Source organism: Acipenser ruthenus, chromosome 12, assembly GCF_902713425.1.
Source record: "Acipenser ruthenus chromosome 12, fAciRut3.2 maternal haplotype, whole genome shotgun sequence".
NCBI lineage: Eukaryota > Metazoa > Chordata > Actinopteri > Acipenseriformes > Acipenseridae > Acipenser > Acipenser ruthenus.
Genome location: NC_081200.1, coordinates 13,042,664 through 13,067,831, shown reverse-complemented (window position 1 = coordinate 13,067,831; position 25,168 = coordinate 13,042,664). Strand labels below are relative to the sequence as shown.

The 25,168-nt window shown below is 37.9% G+C and overlaps 1 protein-coding gene across 1 annotated transcript; it reads left to right on the top strand.

The window, feature by feature from the left end:
• The first annotated feature begins 680 nt into the window (after window positions 1-680).
• Window positions 681-20,541, top strand: LOC117416738 (solute carrier family 2, facilitated glucose transporter member 2-like). The gene is made up of 11 exons (XM_034028123.3): window positions 681-790; window positions 8,854-8,949; window positions 13,753-13,940; window positions 14,594-14,718; window positions 15,400-15,515; window positions 16,597-16,759; window positions 16,839-17,026; window positions 17,680-17,784; window positions 18,780-18,881; window positions 19,578-19,781; window positions 20,220-20,541. The coding sequence occupies exons 1-11, from the start codon at window positions 776-778 to the stop codon at window positions 20,421-20,423; spliced, it is 1,506 nt and encodes a 501-aa protein (XP_033884014.2). The 5' UTR covers window positions 681-775; the 3' UTR covers window positions 20,424-20,541.
• The last annotated feature ends 4,627 nt before the right edge of the window (window positions 20,542-25,168 follow it).

The window sequence follows — 25,168 nt, the reverse complement described above, 5'->3', positions numbered from 1 at the left end:
CCGATTCTTCCTGAGCAACATACGAAGAATCCGACCCTTCCTCACCAACTACGCCACCCAGCTCCCTCCTGACTGGCCTCCCTGCGTCCGCTTTACTTGCTCTTATCTGCTCCCTATTTTACTGCATTTAATCCTGTACTTTTAGAGTACTGTAATCCATCACAATTGTTATTTAATCTGTAGTATTTTGTATTGAATTATATCCTGATGTAACTATCACTGACACTGTTATCTGCTCCGTTATTGAATCATATTTTGTCATATACTTGTACTTGCTAGAACTGAAGTCGTTGTATTTTATCTTGCTCTTAATTGTATTAATACTTGTACTGTGATTCTTGAAATGTTTTTTTGTTTACGACGAAGTCACCCTGGATAATGGCGTCTGCTAAGAAATAAATAATAATAATAATTGTCTTTCTGTCACAGAGATGCAGTGTTTATGTAGTATAAAATGAAACATTTTATTCCCAGCCCTAGTGGGTACAGATCAATGGCAACAGAAGCATGTTTTCTTGGGATCCAGCACTGAAGGTGTTGTGGGAATGGTCAGAAACCAGGAATACATGGTGAAAGGGGATTGAATGTGCTTCTGCTGGGTAAGCAATTCTATTGAGCATGTTGTTTAAGCATGAGCACCTGGATTGATCATTACCCAGGGTCCAATGTGTGGCGAGACTCACTGAGATAATTCACTTCTTACTGTGATCCTTGGATTTAGACTACAGCAGGGCTTTCTGTCAATGGGAAGCGACCAGGGAATTTGAAGGGAGAGATGGAATCAGGGAAGGTAAGTAGTAAAGATAGATAGATAGTTAATACTAATTATATATATATATATATATATATATATATATATATATATATATATATATATATATATATATATATATATAAAAATTCCTTTTATTTATTTTTTTTAATGTACACAAAATTTAAAAGATTAAAAAATATTTAAATTTCAGGACGTTTCGGACAAAACTTTTCTTTTTAAACAACTGAAGGGCTTTTGCTCGAAACGTCCTGAAATTAAAATATGTTTTAATCTCTTAAACTTTTTGTGTACATTAAAAAAAAAAAAAAAAAAAAATTATATATTATACATTTAAATATATATTATATTTAAATATATATTTATATTATATAATATATATATATATATATATAATATTTAAATATATATTATGCATTTTTAAAAAACTATATATATAATATGTTTTTTGTTTTTTTTAAATGTACACAAAATTTAAAAGATTAAAAAATATTTTAATTTCAGGACGTTTCGAGCAAAAGCCCTTTAAAAAGAAAAGTTTTCTTTTTAAACAGCTGAAGAAGGGCTTTTGCCCGAAACGTCCTGAAAATAAAAGATTTTTAAATATTTTAAACTTTGTGTACATTTTTAAAAAAAACTTTTTTTTCCATATGCCTTTAATATTCTACATTGCAGTTTCATATATGTGTATGTAGCCCCCCAGAGCAATTTAAACACATTGTTGACTCGTCTTGCAGTATCCAGCCTCCTTGTTGTCAATGCTGGACTAATATTTTGTCCAGCCCTGTATATATTAACCAGGGCACCAACTATATATATATATATATATATATATATATACACACACACACATATAAGACTTGTCATTAGGAATTCAAACTGATATAAAAAAAAAAAACATTTCAAAGCTGAATTTAGTTATAATGTTTGAATGGAGCTCAGCTTCAATCAATCAATCACTCACACACACACACACACCCCTTTACAAAGACTTTGAAGGTTTCCAGTTCTGTCTGGAACTGTCTGGAATTTAAGCTGTTGGCGTAACAGGGCAAAGGCTGGGAATGAACTGGTGACCCTGCACACTTCAAGTGAGCGTCTTAACCAGCATGCAGAAGACCCAGGCTCGTCTGCATTCGTGGTTTTGGATCTTTTAATCTAATCTCATTTTGCCGACAAGGGACATAATCCATAATGGTAGTGAATCACACAATAACACCCTTACATTGGGCTGGTCCGTCAAGTTTTTTTTGCATGTAGTTTTCTGTGTTGAAAATATCAACTCTGCATCTTTCCAGTGAAACTATAAGCAAAACACCCAACAATCCCCTTTTCCTCTGCTATAAAGGAATTATACATTGGTGTAAAACTGAAAATGACTGTGGGACTTTAAATACGACTACGACTTTTTAAATCTTGCATCGAATACCCAACGATGTTGTTCTTAGACAGGCTGTCCTTTTAAGGATATTTATGTATCTAATGAGATAATACATTATTATCAGCAGTTGTTAATCTGTGTAGGTGTAGCAGATGATAGTGTTGCTTTAGTATGTTACTATTAAAGTTCATAGTTAATTTTGTACTATCGTTATGAGAATGAATACGAGAATACAGCAGAAATAAAAGAAACATATATAGTAGTTGCTAAGCAAAGATGGAATGCAGTATAGAATGTATTTATATATTTTTTATGTGCCAGCTTTAGAAATGGCACACTGTACATCTGTGCTGAAAGGTGGTTAAAGCAGCAGTTAGACATCATTCGGTAAACTCATTTAAATAAGGCTGCCGTGTTTTATATATTTTTTTAAACCTGCAGAAAACTGAACAGAAACATTTAATAAAATTTGCATAGCACAGGATGTTAAGCACACACAAACTGACACTTTTAATTTAACATTCTGAAAATCAACTGGCAACTTAAACAAGCAAGCTAAAAGAAAAATGTAAACTCTGTTTTATCAATAAACCTGCTCAAAATTTAATAAAAATGTGCCTGAGGACCGCATCATGATGAAAAAGCAAGGCAATTTACATTTAACACCTAAACCGCGAGTATTGATATGGCATTGTGGAGGATGTGGTTTCTAAACAGGTGCTTAACAGGTGCTGGCAGGTAGGGATGTAAATAAAATACAGCCTATCTATGCTAAAAATGGACCGGAATGCCATGGAGTCAGTTTGTGTTTGCATTGCAATATAAAAACAACTTGGAGATGAATGACACAGACTTGTCAGCTGCTCAAGTTTATTAGTAGTAACTACTGTGAAGTTTACAGGTATAAAAGGTAGCAGCATTAAGGGTGACTGGCATGGAGTGACTTCTCCATAATCTTGCACTGCTTGTGAATTATTGAAGTGGATAGAGCATTGGTATGGTATTCCTCTGTGTGAGCGAAATGAGGTGAAGAAAACAACCCTCACATTAAAACTTTGTTTCCAGGGCCTTTGTAGGATTAGCACAGATACATATTTGTGTATCTACCTCCATATAGTGTTTATTGCTTTTGCCAAGTACCCAATTACTTAATTGTCATATACCTTTTTAGTGCTGATGTCACAATTCTGCATTAACTACTCATGCCATGTAAGATCAAAGTAAACGGTACCCAAGGTAGCGTTTTGCCTACATTCATTTAAACAGATTTTTTTTTTCCTTCCACTAATTACACCAGTAAATGCAGAGGCCTCCTGCAGTTAGTGTTGCCAGACAGGCCTTGTTGTTGCAGGCATATGAAAGGCAGGCCGGAAATGTAATGAAGTCAGCTTTGTGTGTGTAGAGCTGAAGACTGGTTTATTTTGAAGTTTACAATGCGTTAATGGAATTATAAATAGTGTTGGCTTTGAATGAAAGCATTTGTGACTGAGCAATAATGGAGAGGCCTTTGTTTCTTTTTTAGCTATTGAGAAGAATTGAGGTATGACACAGGCCCGTTTTTTGGGATGGAACCGCATAACAGTCTCGCGTTTTGATTGGTCCATGTCTGTCACATGAATACGTCGTCACACGAGTGGAAAAGCGTGCTGGCATTTTTAACATTGTGATCAGATAGAGAGAGTGATCTGCTTTCCACAACCTTACCATTAAAATATAACGTGGTATTACACTGTACTGATATTACAAACTATGAGGAATTACTTTATATAAATTATCATGTTATGCACGAATGTAAGAATTGGCTTTCTGTGGTGGTGTATTTTTTTCTTTCAAGTAGCATATATCTATAATCGTTTTTGCGATATATTTTAATATAAAACATATACGCTATTGCAGTTTTGTTACAGGATACATTAGTTTATCTCTAATGTAATCACAGTTTTACATATAGACTGCCCCTGTTTTCATTTACGTCGCAAATTCTGGGCCGCTTTACTTTTCAGATAATGTCCCAAATTCTGGGCTGATTTGGTTTGCAGATAACATCCCCAATTTTGGGCCGCTTTGGTTTTTAGATAACGTCCCAAATTCTGGGCCGCTTTGGTTTTTAGATAACGTCCCAAATTCTGGGCAGCCTTGGTTTTTAGATAACATCCCAAATTCTGGGCCGCTTTGCATTTCCGAATTCAGCCCAGTTTTGGGGAATCAGCTGACAGCCGAGTTTCTAAGTCATGCATGCACAGTTTACCATAAACTGGATCGTGAATTCATTTGAGAGTAACCCTTAGTACATTAATCAAAGTTCATGTATTTTTTACTCTCCCCAGAAATCTTTTTTTTTTTTTTTAATGAAAAAAACAAAATTGTAAATGTTAAAAAACGTATTTCTTATTACATGAAGAAACTACATTGCACTGAAATAGATACATGAAAATTAATTTAAGCAGTCGTTTTCCTTTATTAAAGGCTAATATTAAAACACATTTTTGGGAAGGAACATGGTATTCCGAAAAAAGGACATCTCGTTTTCTTATGTAACGTCCATCAATATATTGTAGTGTTTCAGGTTCTTTTTGGACAGAAATGAGACTGCAACTGTGAGTAGATGAAGGCCGTTTATTTTGACAATAATTAAATAATCACAAAATAAAATCATAAAGTGAGGGAAAGGAGACTGGGAGTCGAAAGTGAAAATAAATGATTGTAGTAATTTTTCTTTTACCCTACCCTTCCCAGTCTTTTCCCCGCCCCTCTTGTGCGCAAAACCTGAACTCCAATTCCCCTCCACACACGTGTACCACCATGCAACCCTGGCACGCACACACCACCATGCAACCCCTGCACGCATACACCCACCATGCAACCCCTGCACGCACACACCACCATGCAACCCCTGCACGCACACACCACCATGCAACCCCTGCACGCATACACCCACCGTAGCAATTCTTTGCAAAATATATTTTCGGGTATTCAGCCCCATTCATGTCTATGGCAGTGTTATAAAACACATTTTCAGGCATATCTCTCGAACCCGAGCACGTAGAACCACCATTCAAAGTGATATAGACTCAGGGGAGCACCCCAAACCACCCCCTAAAAAGGTGTGGTGGTTCACCCAAAAACTTATGTCATGACGAAAAAATTCACTTTGCCAAGCCGTCCTGGCATTTGAACCATGAAAACGGTGACTCCTTGTGCGGGGCCCTATGGGGCCCCAACGCAAAAAAAAAATCAAGTTCCTAACCCCCACAGAACCAGAGATACGCCCTGTCAAAAATGTCCAAAAACTACCCTTTTCGGGGTCATATCTCCATGACCCCGAGGCCTAGAAACCGGGTTGAACTTCCTAGGGTCATGTCTGGGGGCCCTCTTTCACAGGGAGCCACCCGTTTTCAAATGCTACATTTTCAACAAATTTTCACATTTTCAGCAAGATGGCATGTCAAGGTTGTATTTCCAATAGCTTTTGAGCTCCAGGTTGGCAAAAAAAAGTCTAAACTGGTGTCCTTTCTAGCTGGTGAATCGTCACTTGGAGGGATCGACAGGGGCCCCGAGGTGGACCTCCATACCGATTTTCAAGTCTTGGGGACCCCCGGAACCCGAGATACAGCACCCTGAAAAATGTCTATGGGAAATCCCATTATAAAACCCCTTTGGGGCAACGCCCACCATCTGGCGGTGGGGTGTCGTTTGAACCCGTGGCTGATGTCGTTCTTTAGCTAAGACTCTTGTGCACGCAAAGAATGTCCTTCTGAGTTTGTTGGCCCAGGGGTCGTGGAGATACGGGTACGATAAGAGACCACCCCCTTCCCTATGGCAAATCCCATTATAAAAATACCATCGGGGTAAGGCTCAGCTAATGGCGGTCGTGGGTCTTACGAACTCGAAGGAACCCATTTTCTTTAGCTAAGATTGTTGTGCATCTAAAAAAAGAGTACAGAAGCTCCAATTTAAGTCCATTCCAAGTGTTTTGTGATCACAGTATCAGCCTGAGTATATCGGAGCACAGTTTTGCACCAAAAGCGAGGGGAGGCGAAAAAAAGCACTATATACCCTATTCTTTAAGATATCACTTTGCAGTGCAAATTTGAGGAACGCAACCACTTACCAACTTGCAAATTGGTACTGCAATTTAAAGGCCTGTAGTGCCTAACTGATTCAAGTGTTTTTGGAATGATTCTTGCAAAGACTGATTTATAGGAAAAAAAGAGAGATTGACAAACAGCATTTTGCTTTATATGCAGAAACGGGCAACTACAAGAGGGTGTCAAACAAGCTGTGAATGTCCCAGGAGGCTACAGAGTACCTCTGAGTATAAATCCAGATGCTCGCAGTACCTGTTCTTAGATGTCCGAAACCACTGTATCGCTGTATAACTGTATGCCCTATAAATATCACTTTTTATTGTGTATTTGAGGAACACAACCAATTACAAACTTCATTTGAATTGCTGTGCTATCAGAATATCAGTGTATAACTTTGCTGGGTATTGCAGTGTATGCTGGGTATCAAAAGGCCTTCAAACTTTTACAAAAGGCCGTCAAAGTTACAAAAAAATAGGTGTGCTCCTAACCCAATACTTGTCTTTTTAATTCTGTGCATCCAAATACTTGTAGTTAAAAGTTTTAAGAATTAAGCTTACTGTTTGTTGTTCTGTCCTAAACCAGCAGTTTGTCACCCAGATTTATTAAATAAACAGGGGGGGGGGGGGGTGTCATCAGATTATTCTCCATTTTATTGTAACTGAGGTACCGTTCAGTCGAGCGAAAAATGTAAAGGGGTACTCGAGCTGAAACCTCCAGATAGAAGGGGTACAGTTTCAAAAAAAGGTTGAAAACCCCTGACCTACAGTATAAATGATCAGGAATAGATAAGGGAAATGCTGACTAATAAAATACAATAGGACTTATTTGAAGTTGTTGAAGGGCACTGGTCTCTTAAACCCAGAAGTTCTGATAAACCCCTATGCCTCACTATATATTGATGGGCATTACATAAGCAAATGAGATGACCTTTTTTTTTGGTATACCATGTTCCTAAATGTTTTCTGAGGAGAGTAAAAAATACACTAACTTTGATTCATGTACTCTTAAATGAATTAACGGTCCAGTTTATGGTAAACTGTGCATGCATGACTTAGAAACTCGGCTGTCAGCTGATTCCCCAAAACTGGGCTGAATTCGAAAACGCAGAATTCGGAACGTTATCTGAAAACCAGAGCAGCCCAGAAATCGGGATGTTATCAAGCGGCCCAGAATTTGGGACATTATCTGAAAAGTAAAGCGGCCCAGAATTTGCGACGTAAATGAAAACAGGGGCAGTCTATATGTAAAACTGTGATTACATTAGAGATAAACTAATGTATCCTGTAACAAAACTGCAATAGCGTATATGTTTTATATTAAAATATATCGCAAAAACGATTATAGATATATGCTACTTGAAAGAAAAAAGTACACCACCACAGAAAGCCAATTCTTACATTCGTGCATAACATGATAATTTATATAAAGTAATTCCTCATAGTTTGTAATATCAGTACAGTGTAATACCACATTATATTTTAATGGTAAGGTTGTGGAAAGCAGATCACTCTCTCTATCTGATTACAATGTTAAAAATGCCAGCACGCTTTTCCACTCGTGTGACGACGCATTCATGTGACAGACATGGACCAATCAAAACGCGAGACTGTTATGCGGTTCCATCCCAAAAACCGGGCCTGTGTCATACCTCGAAGAATTAGGATGGCAGCTTTGCAGAATAATTTTGACACTAGTTGATAAATACGCTTCAGGAAATGAAAATTAAGAACTATTTAAGAATTATTACCAAAGCATTTTAGTTTTAATCTGGTCTTGCAAACTATATATGCTTATTCACATTCATTTCCTACCAATTGGAGAAAGTACAAAACACCAGAAACATATCCACTACAATTACATCATTTTGCTGAAATGCTGAAAAGTACTATACTTTTGTAGGTTTTAGAAATGCATGTTTCAAGCATGGAACACCAGGAAGGGGGTAGACTAGTGCCAGTTTGGTATGATTGACATTGTTCCATGGGTTAAAATGCATCACATTTAAGAGACAAATTGAAAAATCATTATCATACTGAGACAGAAATAAACTTTTATCTCCTGTAATCCTCTTACAAGTCTTGTGTTGTCATGCTTATTGCACAACTTCTGAACAAATAACAGAGATCCAATGAAAAGTATAAAGAAAAAAAAGGCAACAAATGACCACAAAGCTTACATCGGTGCTTCTCTAGGACTGTCAAAAGTACATTATTAGGAATTTTGCAAACAGTTGTTTTTTACTGAACACTTTTTATAATTATAAATTACAAATACAAAAATAAAGTTGAGATATACACATCTCCAGACTTAGCCTAAATTATTTAGCCAAAATATTAGTATAATCCAGCCTTAATTACCCTAAACTGCCACCCACTGGCACAGTACTTCGAGATTTGTGTAAACCCATGTTCTGGTGAAAAGGGACAGGGTCGAATTTGTTTTTTTTGTTTTTTTTTCATGGAAAAGTAGGGCAATAGTCATACTTTGCTAGCTTTTTTTGTTGTAAACATAGCCAATGTTATGCATAAATGGAGCAAAAAAATGCTAAATGTTGTGTGAGTAACAAAGACACCAGTGCCCCAGCTCTCACTCCTTTCTCCTTGTATTTATAGGAGTTATCCGGGACTCTGATGCTGGCTGTCTTCACTGCTGTTCTGGGTTCATTTCAGTATGGTTATAGCCTTGGAGTCATCAATGCACCACAAAAGGTACTGTAAATAAATACAAACACCTTTAAATGGGAGAATCTCATAGACTGTGTGTTTGTTTGTTTGTTTGTTTGTTAATTATTCACGATTGTTTTGAAGGCCTACACTCACTTGCGGTTGAAAATCAGACACTGTATGTATCCTTTATATATTGCATTGTATGTAAATTGGAATCCCTTTGCCATTCACTTTTATTGGGATTCCAAATTGTCTTACCCAGCAATAAAACAATACGGTATGATTTGGATAAATAAACGTTATAAAGAATCCATTGATTGCAGAGGATAGTGGCATGTTGATTCTGCTAAAGTAAAACAGAGTGGAAGAGGTATTTAACTGGCTTTTTAAATAAAAAAATAGAACCTTAAAACAAGGAAAGACCAAAGAACTTATACTACATGTATAAGTATGTATATAATATCAATAATTAAGACGTGTGTGTATATATATATATATATATATATATATATATATATATATATATATATATATATATATATATATATATAGCTAGCAGCAGTGTGGAGTAGTGGTTAGGGCTTTGTCTGGTTGTGGGTTCAATCCCCGTTGAGGACACTGCTGCTGTACCCTTGAGCAAGGTAGTTTACCTAGATTGATCCAGTAAAAACCCAACTGTATAAATGGGTAATTGTATGTAACAATAATGTGATATCTTGTAACAGTATTGTAGTCGTAATGCAATTTTATTTTACTATTACAATATCCGTACAGACAGCAGATGCTTCAAATATAGTGACGACATATATATGTGTATATTATATGCACACGATATTATTTCAGCAAAAATAACAAACTGCCAATACATTCTGGGACTTTCACATGTCTTCCACTATTCCACAGTACGATACTAAAATTCTTAGTCCATAGCAAGTTAGATTTAGTTAGTCCCGTACTTGGTATCCTCTAGAGGGCAGCAGCAGTTATTTTGGGGGTTCGTTGCAATTGAGACCTTTTTTAGTACGCAGCTGGGGACTAACTTCAGCCACCATGTTCGTTGCAATTGGTATATAACTTGCGTATTAGTTTAGTACGGAGCTGCATACTAACCACTGGATCATACCCCAGTTAGTACGCTGCTTTCAGTTCGTTGCAATTGATCCTATGTGTTTTTCGTTCAAGCACTGCAGCAAACTCTAAATGAGTTCCAGAAAGCATCATCTGCCAGAGTAAACTGTCGGGCAGCTGGGATGAGGGCACCCCTCCTGTCCTGCCTGAAGGGCTGGAATGGAACAGAACAGGCATTAAAGTGCTGGGGGTGTACCTCGGAACGCAGAATTATATGAGAAAGAACTGGGAGGGTCTGTTGGACAGGGTGAGGGGGCGGCTGCAGAAGTGGAAGGGACTGCTGGCCAAACTGTCCTTCAAGGGTCGGGTGCTGGTCATTAATAATCTGGTTGTCTCTAGCATGTGGCACAGGTTAATGTGCCTGGACCCACCCCGAGGCCTGGTAGAGGAGATCCAGAAAGTGCTGCTGGAGTTCTTTTGGAACGGAGACACAGTTTGAGGCCGGCAGTCCTGTACCTCCCCAGTGATGAAGGGGGGCAGGGGCTGGTCAGCATTGCCAGCAGGGTGGCAGCCTTCAGACTGCAGGCGGTACAGAGACTCCTGTACACTGAGGAGGAGGCTCATTGGAAGAGACTGGCCTGTTTCCTCCTCAATAGAGTCGGGGGGCTGGGCTTAGGAAAACACCTGTTTTTAATTGAGAACACCAGTTTTTGTAAAGCAGGACTTCCAAGTTTTTACCAAAATATTTTAAATGCCTGGCAGCTGGTGAGGGTGGAAAGGGATGAAGAGTCCCTGACCAGACAGGGACTCCTGTTTGAGGAGCCCCTATTATTTAATCCACTTTTTCCAGTTAAGTTCCTCAAGTCGATGACGCTCTGTGCCAGGTTTTTAAAAGCAGGTATAACCAGGATGATCCATCTGTTCAACCTTGAGCTCTCCTGCTGGTTAACTGCCTCCCAGCTAGCTGCACAGCTGGGCTGGCACTCCGAGAGGCTCGCAGAGAGACTGATGGTTGAGCTGAGGGGCTGCCTCTCCCCACGGCCCAGGGAGGTCCTGAGGGAGGAGCTGTCCAGAGGTACAGAGCAGAGACAGTGTTCCTTATTCCCTGGGATGATTGTGTCACCAGCAGTAGAAGAGGGAGGAGAGAGGGATGGAGAGAATGGAGGGACATTACTAACTTTGCACAGTGTAGAGGAAATTGTTTTTCATGCAATGAATAGCAAAAATATATATATATATATAAATTGTGTGTTAAAGCTATGGAGTACAATAGGCTAAGGGGTCTGGTAGATTCCAAATGGAGAGCTCACTTATCTGTAGAGGAGGGGCGCAGGCCGGTGTGGAGGGTGCTGTACAATCTGCCCCTCACTAAGAGAGTTGGGGATCTGCAGTGGAGGATTCTCCACGGCATTGTGTCCACGGGCAGGTTTCTCCACAGAGTGGACCCCAGTATTAGTGAGCAGTGTGCTTTCTGCTCAGCAGAGGAAACCATTTTTCATGCTGGTCTCGGGCAGCTGGGATGAGGGGATGCTGGGGTTATGTACAGTTTTAAAATGAAAAACAGGTGTGTTCTAATTAATTTTTTATTTGGACAGGCAAAATTGGCTATTTTAAAGACAAGGAAAAAACAGCTCTCTGGTTCTGGATTGACCAGTGTGGTGGGTCAGTTTAGGGTGCTTGTTGTCAGCCAGATCAGAGTACAGTTTGAGTATTTTAAACTGGTCAGTAATCTGGAGAGCTTCCAGGAGAGGTGGTGTGTGGGAGACGCCTTGTGTGCTGTGAGTGAGGAGGGGGAACTCCAGTTTAATTTCTAGTTTTGTTTTACAGTGTTTTTATTCATTTGTTATTAATCTGGTTTTACAGAAAGAAAACACTGTTTGTTTAGTTTTATGTTTTTTTTATTATGTATTGTTTTTTTATGATCCTTTTATTTGTTTAAAATATGTTAACTTGATTGTGTTTTGCCTTTTTTTGTTTTTTTAATGCAGTTTAATTGAAATGATTAATAAAGGATCTTAAAAGTCAAAAGTGCTAATTCACTATTCATACCTTCCAGCTCTGGAGGCCTGGCTTTAAAGGAGTTTGTAGAAATCTGCTCAGATATTAATGATAAAATTACTAGAGCACCTATAAGAGGTGATTGCATAGCTCCAAGACGACCTGCTAAGTTTGCACAGACAGTTCTCTGTTAAGGGTACCTTGTTTTGGAATTTACTATCAGATGATATAAAAGGTTCTTATAACTATAACAGCAGTGTGGAGTAGTGGTTAGGGCTCTGGACTCTTGACCGGAGGGTTGTGGGTTCAATCCCTGGTGGGGACACTGCTGCTGTACCCTTGAGCAAGGTACTTTACCTAGATTGCTCCAGTAAAATCCCAACTGTATAAATGGGTAATTGTATGTAAAAATAATGTGATATTGTAAGTCGCCGTGGATAAGGGCATCTGCTAAGAAATAAATAATATAACAGTTTTACAACTAAATTAAAGATTTGGTTAAAACAAAGACAAGTCCGTGATCATGACGTGTAGCTATGTATTTTTATTTTTAATAAAATGGTAATGTTCATAGCTTTGTAATATATTATGCATTGTAATGAAAATTATTAGTTTGAATATCTAAGATAAATATGTTAATATATTATAAGGGTTGGGTGGGTATTTATTAAGGGAATTAATTTTAGTTTTATTTATTATGCTGACAACAGTAGTGGTATTTGGTAGCTGTTATATTTATAATTATAATACAGTATGTGGGATTTTGGTTTACATGAACTAATCTATTAATCTTATTGTATTTATTGTAATGTGCTGTTTGTATGTGTTGGTATATTATTATTTTTTTTGGTTTCTTATGAGCCCAGGGACTCCCGATGTAAATTAGCTTATAGCTAAGTCTGTGTACAATACATCTTGTGACGAATTGTCATGAATGTTAAAAATTGTACATTGTCCCCGTTAAATAAAACATTTGAAAGAAAAATAGAGCTCAGGTGACGGTAGAAAACATTTAGTGGTCTGTGACAGGATGTGAGTAGTGCAGTGAAACAAAGTACAGTGTCCAAACAGGATTCTCCCAATAAAGTCAGTGATTTATTTAGAAAATAAATAACAAATAATAATAAATAATAATAATAATAATCCACCCCTCTACCAACTATGGTATCGGGGTAAAAATGATACGTTCCAGTCTTTAAATAAACAAACGAAAAACACTCCTTGACCACAATCCTCCGTGCACGAAACTGTGCTCCTTTCTTTCAGGGGTCATGGTGCGTGCGCTGTGCTGTGTTGTGCTGTGCTGTGCGGGATGTGCTCTGGGGTTTGTGTTGGCTCCGCGGCTGCAGCCTCCCGATCCAAATCCTCCTCTACACAGAACCCCAAAACAAACAGCACGTAATACAAACAAAACAACAAGAACAGCTCCGGCTGGTCACACATTCTCTCAGCGCAAGGGCAGGTACTGACATAGCTGCTTCCCCTTTGTACCCACAAAACTCCTCCCTGCAATCAATGGTTTCTCCAATAGAGGGCCACCCCACAGCAGATTGCAATGGAGTTGTCCTGAGTACTTGCAACTACGCACTCCCCCTAATATGGTCACCTTCCGGTTTCCACCTACCATCAAGGCGGGTCCATCTAGGAGGCAGCATACCACCATCCTTACACAGCATCCTTCTGATCGGGAGGGAGATTTACAACATTGATCCTTTCTCTCTCTATCACATGGTCTCAATGGTTTCAGCTCTATATTAAGTGTTGCCTTTGGTTTTGCAGATTATAGAAACACACTATGGGCGGGTTCTAAACGTGCTGCCGAATGAATCCCTCCTCCTGAATGGTACAGAGGCTCGGGTGCTCCATCCATCCGTCACAATGTACTGGTCCCTGTCAGTGTCCATCTTCTCCATTGGAGGCATGGTCTCCTCCTTCCTGGTGGGATGGGTTGGAGACAGCCTGGGAAGGTACAGTAGAGTTCTTTATAAAAGGGCCTGTAAAGGCAGTTTTAGGGAGTTGAATGTCGTTCAAATGGCCCTTTATTTAAGAACAAATTGCTAGATAATTGACCACCGCAACATGTAGGTGCCCTGAACGAAAGACAAGGTCAGTTATCTACAAGTATCTGCCACTGCAAAAGGGTATTAATGCTAAACCAATCAATTATGCGAAGACGTTTTTAAATGTTTATATTAAAATTATAGTTTGGTCTGGACCAATTATATTGCTTGGTGTTTATTTTGTCATTTAAAGCAAGTTTCAAGCATAATAACCATTGAATTGTGTTTTTTTTTTTTTTTTTATTACATTTCAATTTTCAATTACATATTTTAAATATTAATTTCAAACTTTTACATATACAGTAGCAACATTTATTTGTATTTATCTTTATGGAAAAGCCCCTTAATCTCAGACTATTAATCAAGCCTGTGTTTTCCTGGGTAAGTATAAAATACAGTGGAGAGAAGCAAAATATTAGCATTATACACTTTAGATCATTAAACCTCACTGCATGAGATATGCTTGATCTCTGGAAGTGGGCATTGTATGTATTGCTTTTAGCTGTCTTGTTGGTGCAGGGCAGCATGTTTGAACACAATGATCTCTGGATGTATTGCAGGATAAAGGGCATGTTCACTGTGAACATTCTGGCAGTGGTGGGAGGTCTGTTGATGGGTTTGGCCAAAATGGGGCCTGCACATATCCTGGTCATTGCAGGAAGAGCTGTGATGGGGTTTTACTGTGGTAAGCATTTTACATGACTGGCCAAAATGTGCAGGTTGGACATATTCACCTGCTACAAAATGATGGTTAGATTTTGACAGCTTTTTACTTCAAATCATGATTTTTTCAGAATGGAAAAACTCACTCCATTAAGTAAAAACACAGTCTATTTGTATTTTTTTCCCTTTCATAAAAAATGTATAGTAAAATTAATTAAAATACATTTTTTAAATCTTTCAGAAAACTTTCCACCTGATTTGTGTTGTTGCTGTTGCTGTTTTCATCTATATCAAACCTATTCAGCATGCTACCAAACTTTAGACAGCAGCGCATGAAACAATGATGGGATTAAGTTGGATTTAAATTACAGGGTATTGGCATACACTGAGAAAATGAGTTCATTCTTTCCTGGAGATGCTCAAATTGACTATTCTGTTGGCAGATGTAGATGTGCTCATATCCATAAGTTCCTCAAGCAATGGTGTAAGTGCAAGACCTTTCTACATGATTTTAGTATGTGCAGTCCATACCTTCTAACATTCAAAGCCAATTTTGAGGTCGAACCAAAGAAAAAAGCACTTCGACTATTGCCTTCAACAGTGTTGTGAGTTCAAATTCTAATCTTGGTTTTTCCTAACCCAGACCTGTTGTGTTTTTAAATGTCATTCAACCAATACCCTTCTATTATTTGCTGTGCTTCAGGGTTGTCTTCTGGACTTGTGCCAATGTACATTGGAGAGATCGCTCCCACAGCCTATCGTGGTGCCTTGGGAACTTTACACCAGTTGGCGATTGTCACTGGTATTTTAATCAGCCAGGTAGGTTTAGTACACACAATTATTATTTGTTTATTTAGCAGACGCCTTTATCCAAGGCGACTTACAAGGAGACTAGGGTGTGTGAACTATGCATCAGCTGCAGAGTCACTTACAATTACATCTCACCCGAAAGACGGAGCACAAGGAGGTTAAGTGACTTGCTCAGGGTCACACAATGAGTCAGTTGCTGAGGTGGGATTTGAACTGGGGACCTCCTGGTTACAAGCCCTTTTCTTTATCCACTGGACCACACAGCCTCCTCTCCACAGGTTTCTATTGCATGTTGTGCTGGTGTTATTTTTGATATAGTGCTGAAATACTTAATACTTTCTGTTTATGCCTTATAGAAACAACTGGGAGATTTGAATTATTAACAGAGTTTGTTCACCTTTATAGCACAACAATGCACAATAACCACTGTTCAGGAAAGCATTTCTAATATGTACACCTAAGTAAAAACAGCACTGTGACAGTTAAATATAGTATAATAGTTGTATTTACACTAGTTATAAAAATATAATCTTTCTGCTAGTCACTTTATTTGGGATTCAAAATCATAGGAATAAACATTGCAAATGGTCCCATTAACAGCATAACGATAGCAGCCCATTGTTGAGCCGAAGGACTGTTACGGTCGAAGTCAGATAACTGACTTTGTTTTACTAAAATCCATGACCTTAAAAAAGAAGAGTCTTATAATAGTTAGAACCACAGGGTACATAGTGTACTTGGAGACAGCCATCTCCTTTTCTAGTTTAAGAACCTACTATAAAAATGTACTTAGATGGATTTTTGCATTGTTTACAAAAACTGGCTTGAGGGCCTATTTCTGCAATATTTCTGCAAATATATATATATTTCATTTTTGGCAGTCACTTGTTGGCAAAATTCCCATTTTATATACTGTGGGGTTCATACATTTACTGTGGATTCTTTTGACCCCCACAACCCCACGTAACATATAACTAAATGGCACGTTTTCTACCTACAATTGGGATTCTGTTGATGAAAGAAGCTGAACACTGCTTTTATTTGTATTTGGGGTTTGGCTCGCTCTCCTTGACTTTTCTGTTTCGTTTAGGTTATTGGTCTGGATTTTCTACTGGGCAATGACATCATGTGGCCAGTGCTTCTGGGCTTGTCAGGGGCGCCGTCCATTCTCCAGAGTGTACTGCTCCTGATATGTCCAGAGAGCCCCCGCTACCTCTACATCAAACTTGGGAAGGAGGAAGAAGCTAAGAAAAGTAAGACGAAAGATTCTGCAATTTCTAATTAAATTAATACAGTATGAGATTTGCTTTAGGTTTATTTTTTTTACCCTAGCTTTGAAACGGTTCAAGGGAGAATATGACACCACTAAGGACATAGCAGAGATGCAGAAAGAGAAGGAAGAAGCTATGAAAGAAAGCAAAGTGTCCCTCCTGCAGCTCATCCGCTCTCCCTCGTACCGGCAGCCACTGTTTGTCGCCTTGATGCTGCACCTGTCGCAGCAGTTTTCAGGAGTCAACGCAGTGAGTTCACTAAACAGTACGCTGAAATGAGGGGGCATATAGGAGCTGTCACACTTATAGTGTCTACTTATTCATATCCATGGAGGTGGGATATGTAATTTATCGACTACTAACATACAGATTTATAATAAACCGTTAGCTAGAATATATTTTCTCATGTTCTCATAGCAATTACTCAGATGTGTTTTGTTATTGTTTGATAAGACTGTGTTAAGGTGCTTTGACTATTAGTTCCAGCTACCTAACTACATTTTGGCTAGATCAAAGTGTCTTTGTATTAGTAACCACCAGCACCACCTAGTGCACAACAGTGTATTTCCAGCAAAACAAAAGGAAGTTTGATAGAGTGGCAGATCACTTGATGGCACTGGCTTTTACTTCTGATAAGACACATTGGCTATAAAGACGTGTTATCTATGGCAGACCACCAGAATTTAACTCCTGAACTTAGTTGTAAGCACATTTAACACAGACTGACATACACACACACACACACACACACACTGTATAAAGGAAAACGTTATTAAAAATGTAAGTGGACATTCAAAATAAACCTGAAATTTGAGGCAACAGCTTTCTCAAATTTAAGTTTCCCTGACGTTTGTATTTAGTATTGATATTAAAATGGATACATGTTTTCCTCCTTTTCCTAGATTTTTTACTACTCGACAGCTATTTTCACAACAGCTGGTGTCGGCCAACCAGTTTATGCTACGATAGGAGTCGGTGTCATTAACACCATTTTAACCATGGTCTCAGTAAGTAAAAACATCATGTTATAACTGATGCAAATCAAACATTATTTAATAGTATCCAGCAAATTTTAAAAAATCTATTCAGAAAGAACTGCCATGGAAATATTAGACTGTATAGAAAAATAAACGTCAGGATTAATTGTAATACTGAAAGATTTAAGCTCTTTGAAGTCTACTTAAAGACCAAAGTCTCCTTGGAGACATGTCCTAGATTAAATTGAGAGACTTTTTTTCAAAACGTTTGTTTTAGTATTACTACATAAGTATATTGTACATCACTAGTGGAATCAAGCTAACCTTTATCATGAGAGATGGGCAATATTTACTTGCCATGTCAAGGACAGGCTAGGCAAACAGCACACAACAAACAGCTCTGCAGACATGCTGAGGCCTTCACAGGGACAGTTGAGGTCATCACCACTGGACCACCCTGGCAACAGGTTATTTTGAAGACTGGGATGTTCATGGGCAATCATCCTGACCAGCATCTTTGTTTTAAACATATGGTGGTCATTGAAGCCTTTCTTAAGAAACATATATGAAGTGTGGTACCAGGTTTTGGCCACTGTGCACAATTTTCACAGTAAGGAGCACAAAAAAACTGTTAAAGGTCCAACGGTTTCCACTTACAAGCAAAAGCTTAGCAGGTACCACTGTCCTAGTCCAAACAGTCCTATAGGGGTTTCTAGTTGTCCTATGAGATTTCCTACAGAGTAGCTTCTTTCTGGATTTCATATTTAGGAAAGCTATCAAATCCTGTTAGGATTCCCAATAATCTGATTGGATTTATCTTCCATATTTTAAAGTTGTTGTTTTTTTGTATTCTTATCTTGACATGAGCCAGCAGGAATAATACAGGTAAATGGTGATGCATTTAAATTGACCTCCAAAGTAGTAACAGTAAGCATTAAAAAAAATCCACACTGTACCTGTGTCACTGTGTAATAATGTTCAATATAACTTGCAGACAGACTAACTTTTTTTTTTTTTTTTCTTAGGTCCTCATTGTTGATAAAGCTGGGAGGCGCAATCTTTTTCTCATTGGATTAGCAGGGATGTGCCTTTGTGCTATAATGATGACAGTTGGCCTGGTCTTATTGGTAAGTCCTATTGAGTGAGTACTAACACTGTGTCATTAAAATAGACATTCTACAGAGAACGTTATTGTCATAGTATTGAACTGTAAGTAAGCTTCTAATACTGCATGTTGACCAGATATCTGACTTTGCAGTACATGTATCCACTACTTACACCGTCCAGGGTTATTGCGGGCAGCTGTTTTATATTGGGCAACTAGCATTTGCCATTTACCATTCCCGTGTATTCCGGGGCAAACTCAGCTGTTTGGATCTTGTTGTGTCATTTACATAGATTTAAATAACAAACGCACTGCTTCTACTACATTACGCAAACTGCTTTTTATTACATTCATAGGTTTTAATAAATTTTCTTTTATTAGTGTAATGCATGTCTTAATTAAGATTTGTAACCGCATACATGTGTGTTTGTTTTGATTAACTGTACTGGTGATTGGGGGACATTTTGAATGTCAGGTTATTGTGTGGGAGTTTATACTGCCCATCGCTTACTGCGGGCGAATCATGTTAACACAAACACGCCCATTCTAAGCGGTGGCGACTGTACTTCAAATCACATACATAACTTAGAACTTCCTCACTCATTGTTTATTTTTGCCCTAACTGCGTAGATCTATTGTGTATCCCTGTGAAAAAAAAAAATAACTTGGCTTCCTGTTTTGCTAATAATTAAATATGTTGCATGTGTGTCCCCTCCAGAGCACGTATTCCTGGATGAGCTATATTAGCATGACGGCCATCTTCCTGTTTGTGTCCTTCTTTGAGATCGGGCCTGGTCCCATCCCATGGTTCATTGTGGCTGAGCTCTTCAGCCAGGGCCCCCGTCCTGCTGCTTTAGCCTTGGCAGGCTGCTGTAACTGGACCTCAAACTTCATTATTGGCATGTGTTTTCCGTACATAGAGGTATGTTTGAGGCACCTGTTTAGTGAATGTGCTAAACGTCATCCATTACCCCAATTACTCAATCACAAATTGTGACGAAGAACTGACAGCAATCAAGTGAAGTGAATAAACATTTCAGTTTATGCCTAGCTGTTGCTATGCTGTCAATGGACTTGTGAGGTTATTTTATCCAAACTGTACTGTGTTCTCGCAGGATAACAGGGTTTGGAATACCAATTAAAGTGAATGCCAGAGAGATGATACTTACCTGACAACCTTAGGGGAAATCATTTAAATGATTTGGGAAAAAAAAAAATATTCAGATTTAATTAAATTTGGCAAATCTCATGGCTGTAAAGTGAATGTATTATGAATGTCAGAGAGGATTCAAATAAGGTGTTTTCTTTAAGTATTTAGCGCTACAGATAACCCCAACACGGTTTTATTTTTATTTCACAGGCCCTATGTGGAAGTTATGTCTTTATAATCTTCGCCGTGATGCTTTTTGGTTTTACACTGTTTACATACTTCAGGGTGCCTGAAACAAAAGGCAAGACTTTTGAGGAAATTTCTTCCGAATTCCGACGCAGGAGACACGCTCCACCCTCTGGCCCCAAAACAGCCACGGAGCTGGAGCTCTTGGAGAGATCAACAGACGCTTGAGACACTTTTCTTGTTTCTTAATCATGTATTTGACTTGTTGTAAGATGCAGGGTCAGCTGTATTTCAACTTTTCCTGCATAGCTCAATCCATGAACATCAGTAAAGTCCATACCAAATAGTTTGTGCAAGGGTTAAATATTCTGTATTCAAAACAGGTACGCTTTCCAATACAGGCTACAAAAAAGGAATAGCCCTTTTGTAAAGGATCATTAATATTACTGATCCAGTTATATGTGTACAGATCCGGGTCCAACAGAAAAAGACCCAGTACTTCATCATGGCACATTCATAAACACACACCCTCACATGGGTTGGAGGTGGGCTCAGCGTCACCACCAAACACTCATTGGTGGATATTTCCTATTAACAAAACAGTAACACATTGCTCCCAGTTTAGGGAAAAATATGTCTCTTAAACTGGACAGTATAACTGACTATTTCATTGTCAGTTATGGAGATTTGTATTTTCCATGTAAATGAACTTGGTTGAGTTATGCAACTGTCTGTTACAATATTATTTAAAGACTAATTAGCTTCATATTACAGTTTTTGTTTTTGTTTTTGTTTTTTTTGTTTTTTAAATGTAGTAGTTGACCATTCTTTTTTTTTTTTTGTTATTTTCTCCCCAATTTAGTAGTATCCAATTATTTTTGTTTGGCTCAGCACCCTGGCCGACCTAACCCTCCCTCCTCCCGGCCGGCGCTCGGCCAATTGTGCGCCGCCCCCTGGGAGCTCCCGTCCTCGGTCGGCACAGGAATAGCCTGGACTCAAAACGGCGATGTCCATGCTACGCGACTGCTTTTACTGTATGCGCCACTCGGGAGCCCTTATTGTATTGTTTTTTAACTGTCCACTTACAGACACACACAGGCTCATTTAATTTTGAAGTTTTAACAAATCAGAGCAGTATTAGTACTCCTTTTGATTTTATTAAATGCTTAATAATGGATCGAGTGATTGCAAGCCACTCTGGATCCCTGCTAATAGGCAGTCTGGGCGTCTCCAGTGCCTTTACAGGTTTAACAGCATTACTACTTGAACACAGTAATACAAATATGGTTATCATATGTTTAGCCTTCAGGCTAGTCATGCAAAAAGCTAAAGCACTCACAGCTACGTCCTATAACATTCAGTTATATCGCTCTCTTAAACTAACACCATCATTTATATACGTCATAGCAATGCATTCATTCATTCAGCATGAACCACGTCAGCTTGCAAGATCAAATTCAATGGAGGTGAGTATGGTCTTGCTCAGGGCTTATATAGGATTTTCCCTCCATTGAATACAATAGGAGTCCCAATTAAATCTGATCACCAATCTGCCTTGACAGTTCTTATCTTTGAGCTAATGATATTTTCTTGAAGGATCTGGTCAGCTCTTTTTAAAACTAATTGGAGTTATATAAAAAAAACATTCAAAATTAATTGGATATAACTCATTTCCAAAATATTGGAACATGATCTCATGGTTCTCATTTTCAACCCCTCCTTTCCCTAAAATTTTGGTGAACCAAAGTTCACAGGATCCTTGCTATAATACAATACAAGTTTATATGTGTATTAAAAGAGATGCTATTATATATATATATATATATATATATATATATATATAATATATATATATATATATATATATTGTAACACGATTGCACTCACTCGGGTTCGTGCCCCTTTAAAAATACGACCCAGCACACACAGAAATGGATTTTTCAGCGCGGTTGCGCTATATTTTTAATGAAGACAAAATAAAACAAAATACAAAATAAACACCTAGCTCCTCTTGGAGCGCTAACTATACGGGTTATTCCCTGACTAACTTGCAGGACGGCTAAGCCGTTTACCTGACACCACAAACACAATCTTAAACACACAGGTTTCACAGCACTTACACTCTCTGACTGCTCGGAAGCAGAGCACCTTCCTTCTGCCTCCTTCTACTTAGCAGCCTCGAGCAGACTGCCTGCTCATCTTTTATACCCTGCACCTGGTTCTACAATTAGCAAACTAAATAAACTAAAAAACAATAAATCAATACAATCAAACAATTAACAAAAAGGTGCATTCTCACATGTTTTTTCTTGCAGGGAGGTTTTAACCCCCTCCCTGCCGTCTCTCACAACCCGCTATATTACAATATATATATATAAACATCAACTTTTTGTTTGATTTATATTAACCTGGGTCTACAATATATTCCCTCTGAGCAGCATATTATGTTACCTTTTCAGTGTGTTTACTTTCATATACAAATGTGTGTTAACAAGATATTGGACAAAGTCTATAGGGGTATAACGGGTATTTAACTGTACCATGCTTGGACTAAGCCTGACCTCTCTGTTTCTAAAAATGCGTCTGCACAAGCAAGTTTCAGACACCCTGTTTATTTGCCAAGGCTAGTGTTTTAATTAATATGAAACTTGACTGTAAGCACTGTAAGTTCTGATAAGAACTGGTACTGTAGACAACTTTTCTAATTTAAATTAAATGCTTGCTTCGGCTGCCAAGTTTTCAGTAATTTCTATGATATCATGAACAGAGTTAATTTTGCTCATTATAGAAAGGCCTTGGATTCAAATTGCTGACAACCAGTAAGTCTTGCTTTGACTGCCAAAAAGAACTTTCCAGGTCTAGCACCACTGTGCTGCAGGTAAAGGTGAGGCTACTTTTCTTCCAGTAAGTCTGTTGTGTATTAAAGTTATTAAATACAGTTTACACTTTATTGTCTTATATTCAAACTTAACAGTTCCTCTGTTTTTTTTTTTTTTTATTTGCAGTAAAACCTTTATATAAACTAAACATTTATATTCTTTGGTTTAATTGATATTATAATGTAAGACTTTTTGTTTAGTTGGAAACAGATACTGAACTAATTCTTAAATTGATTAAATTAAATAAACATTATCTCAAATGTGTTTTAGCAATTTGTCTACAACATTGTCAATGTCAAGCATCTGTTATAAAAAACTTAATATGTTCTTTGCAACAGTTTAATTTTAAATGACTTTATAACATGTATTTCCAATTCAGATACTTCATTAATTTTATTTTACTCCATTGATCTGTTATGAAGTCATTTAATCTTTCAATCGAAGGTCCAGTTATTTTCATCTAAATTGAAGCCACTGTTAATATAGTAGAATGTGACAGTTTTACAGTGACGGAACTAAGTCTGACCTTTTCTCTGTTCATACAAAATCCAGTTGAAGCAGGTTTTAAGACAACCTCTCCTTTTGCCAATTTTAGTGTTGATTAATAGGAGACTGTACCGTAAGCATTTTCTAATACTCCTTATTTTAAACCAATCTTTTGCTTAATTCAGTAAAATCGTCCTATGCTTATCGTTCCCATTTCTTCTGGCCAGGTTCGAATTAATTTCTGTGTTATATAGAAAATGTTTATTTTAATATAAACACCTACTTTCTATTATCCGAAAGGTATTTTGTTTGTTAATATTAACGAGATCGCTCATTATAGAGAGGATCTTGCCCCCCCCCCCCCCCCCTGCTTAATCAGCCAAAGCCAAGGAGTCATCTCCATGTACAGGCAGGTAAGGACGAGATCACAAAATTAGTTGTTTTCTTTCAATCGGTTCATTGTTAAAGTTACAGTTATTATATTAGGTTTCTTATTTATTTAAATACTTCTGTTTTTTCTTACTATAATTGAACCTAGTTCGATTGCTTCTGGCATATTAACTCTGTTCCATAGAGTTTGCCATTCTGCTCTCGCTGGATCAGAATGTTTTGAGGCTCTGAGTCTAATTAAAAAAAGATGCTTTTGCCCGATAAGGGAGGCTTGGAACTTTCAGCAGGTCGGCCTGACCGTTTTATTCCAGTAGCTCTCTCTTTTTCAGAACTTACACATATTATTCAAAAGGATACAAAATACAGAATCCTACAACATTACTATTAGTAATGTATTTCATTCTATAGCATCCAATCCATATCTAATAAGTCAGCTTGTTCCCAGCAACATTCGAATTCTCCTCCTGGCTCAGCTCGAAGTGGCTCTGCGAACACCAGAACAGGCCTGTGCATCCAGTGTTTTACATCAGAGGTGTGGGCGACCAGGGTCTTTACTTGATACCTGCAAAAACGTAAATCTTGTTAGTTGGGCTCCCATCACTACATTCCCATCGTCAGTGGGCAAACCTCAAATATATTAAGCTGTTTCTATCAAAGAGCCATCCATCTCTGCTGCACACACCTTTCATTCAAAAAAGGTGCTTGCACCTTGTGCAAGGGAAGACGGGTTTTATGGTCACTCTGACAAATATCTTCATTGATTTTTAAATAATGGTAAGTCATCTTAAGTAAGCGGCAAAGTATTAAAATTTACTATAGGAATTATTGTTTTAGAATTAATGACTGCAGCTGCCATTTGTATTGAAAAAGAATTGTACAAATGCCACTTTGGGTAATTCTGTGCTTTTATATTAATGATGATGTGTATTATAAAATGTTCAATATAAATATGAAGATGTTGTTCTTAACCATTTCTTGTCGTATTATTAATGAAATCATATTTAACCGTTTCTGTGGGGCAAAACTACAATTGAAATGTGATTTGAAAAAATTAAATAAAAACTTCTTCTATCACCAAGCTATAAAGCCACTTCCTGTACAGCAAGTGTTAGAGCTCCACTTGGTCCTATAAAGAGTCCTGTGTGTGACTGGTGACTGACATCTACTGCACAGGAAGTTCATGCATAGTGAGATGACTGGCTATATTTGCTTCTGCCA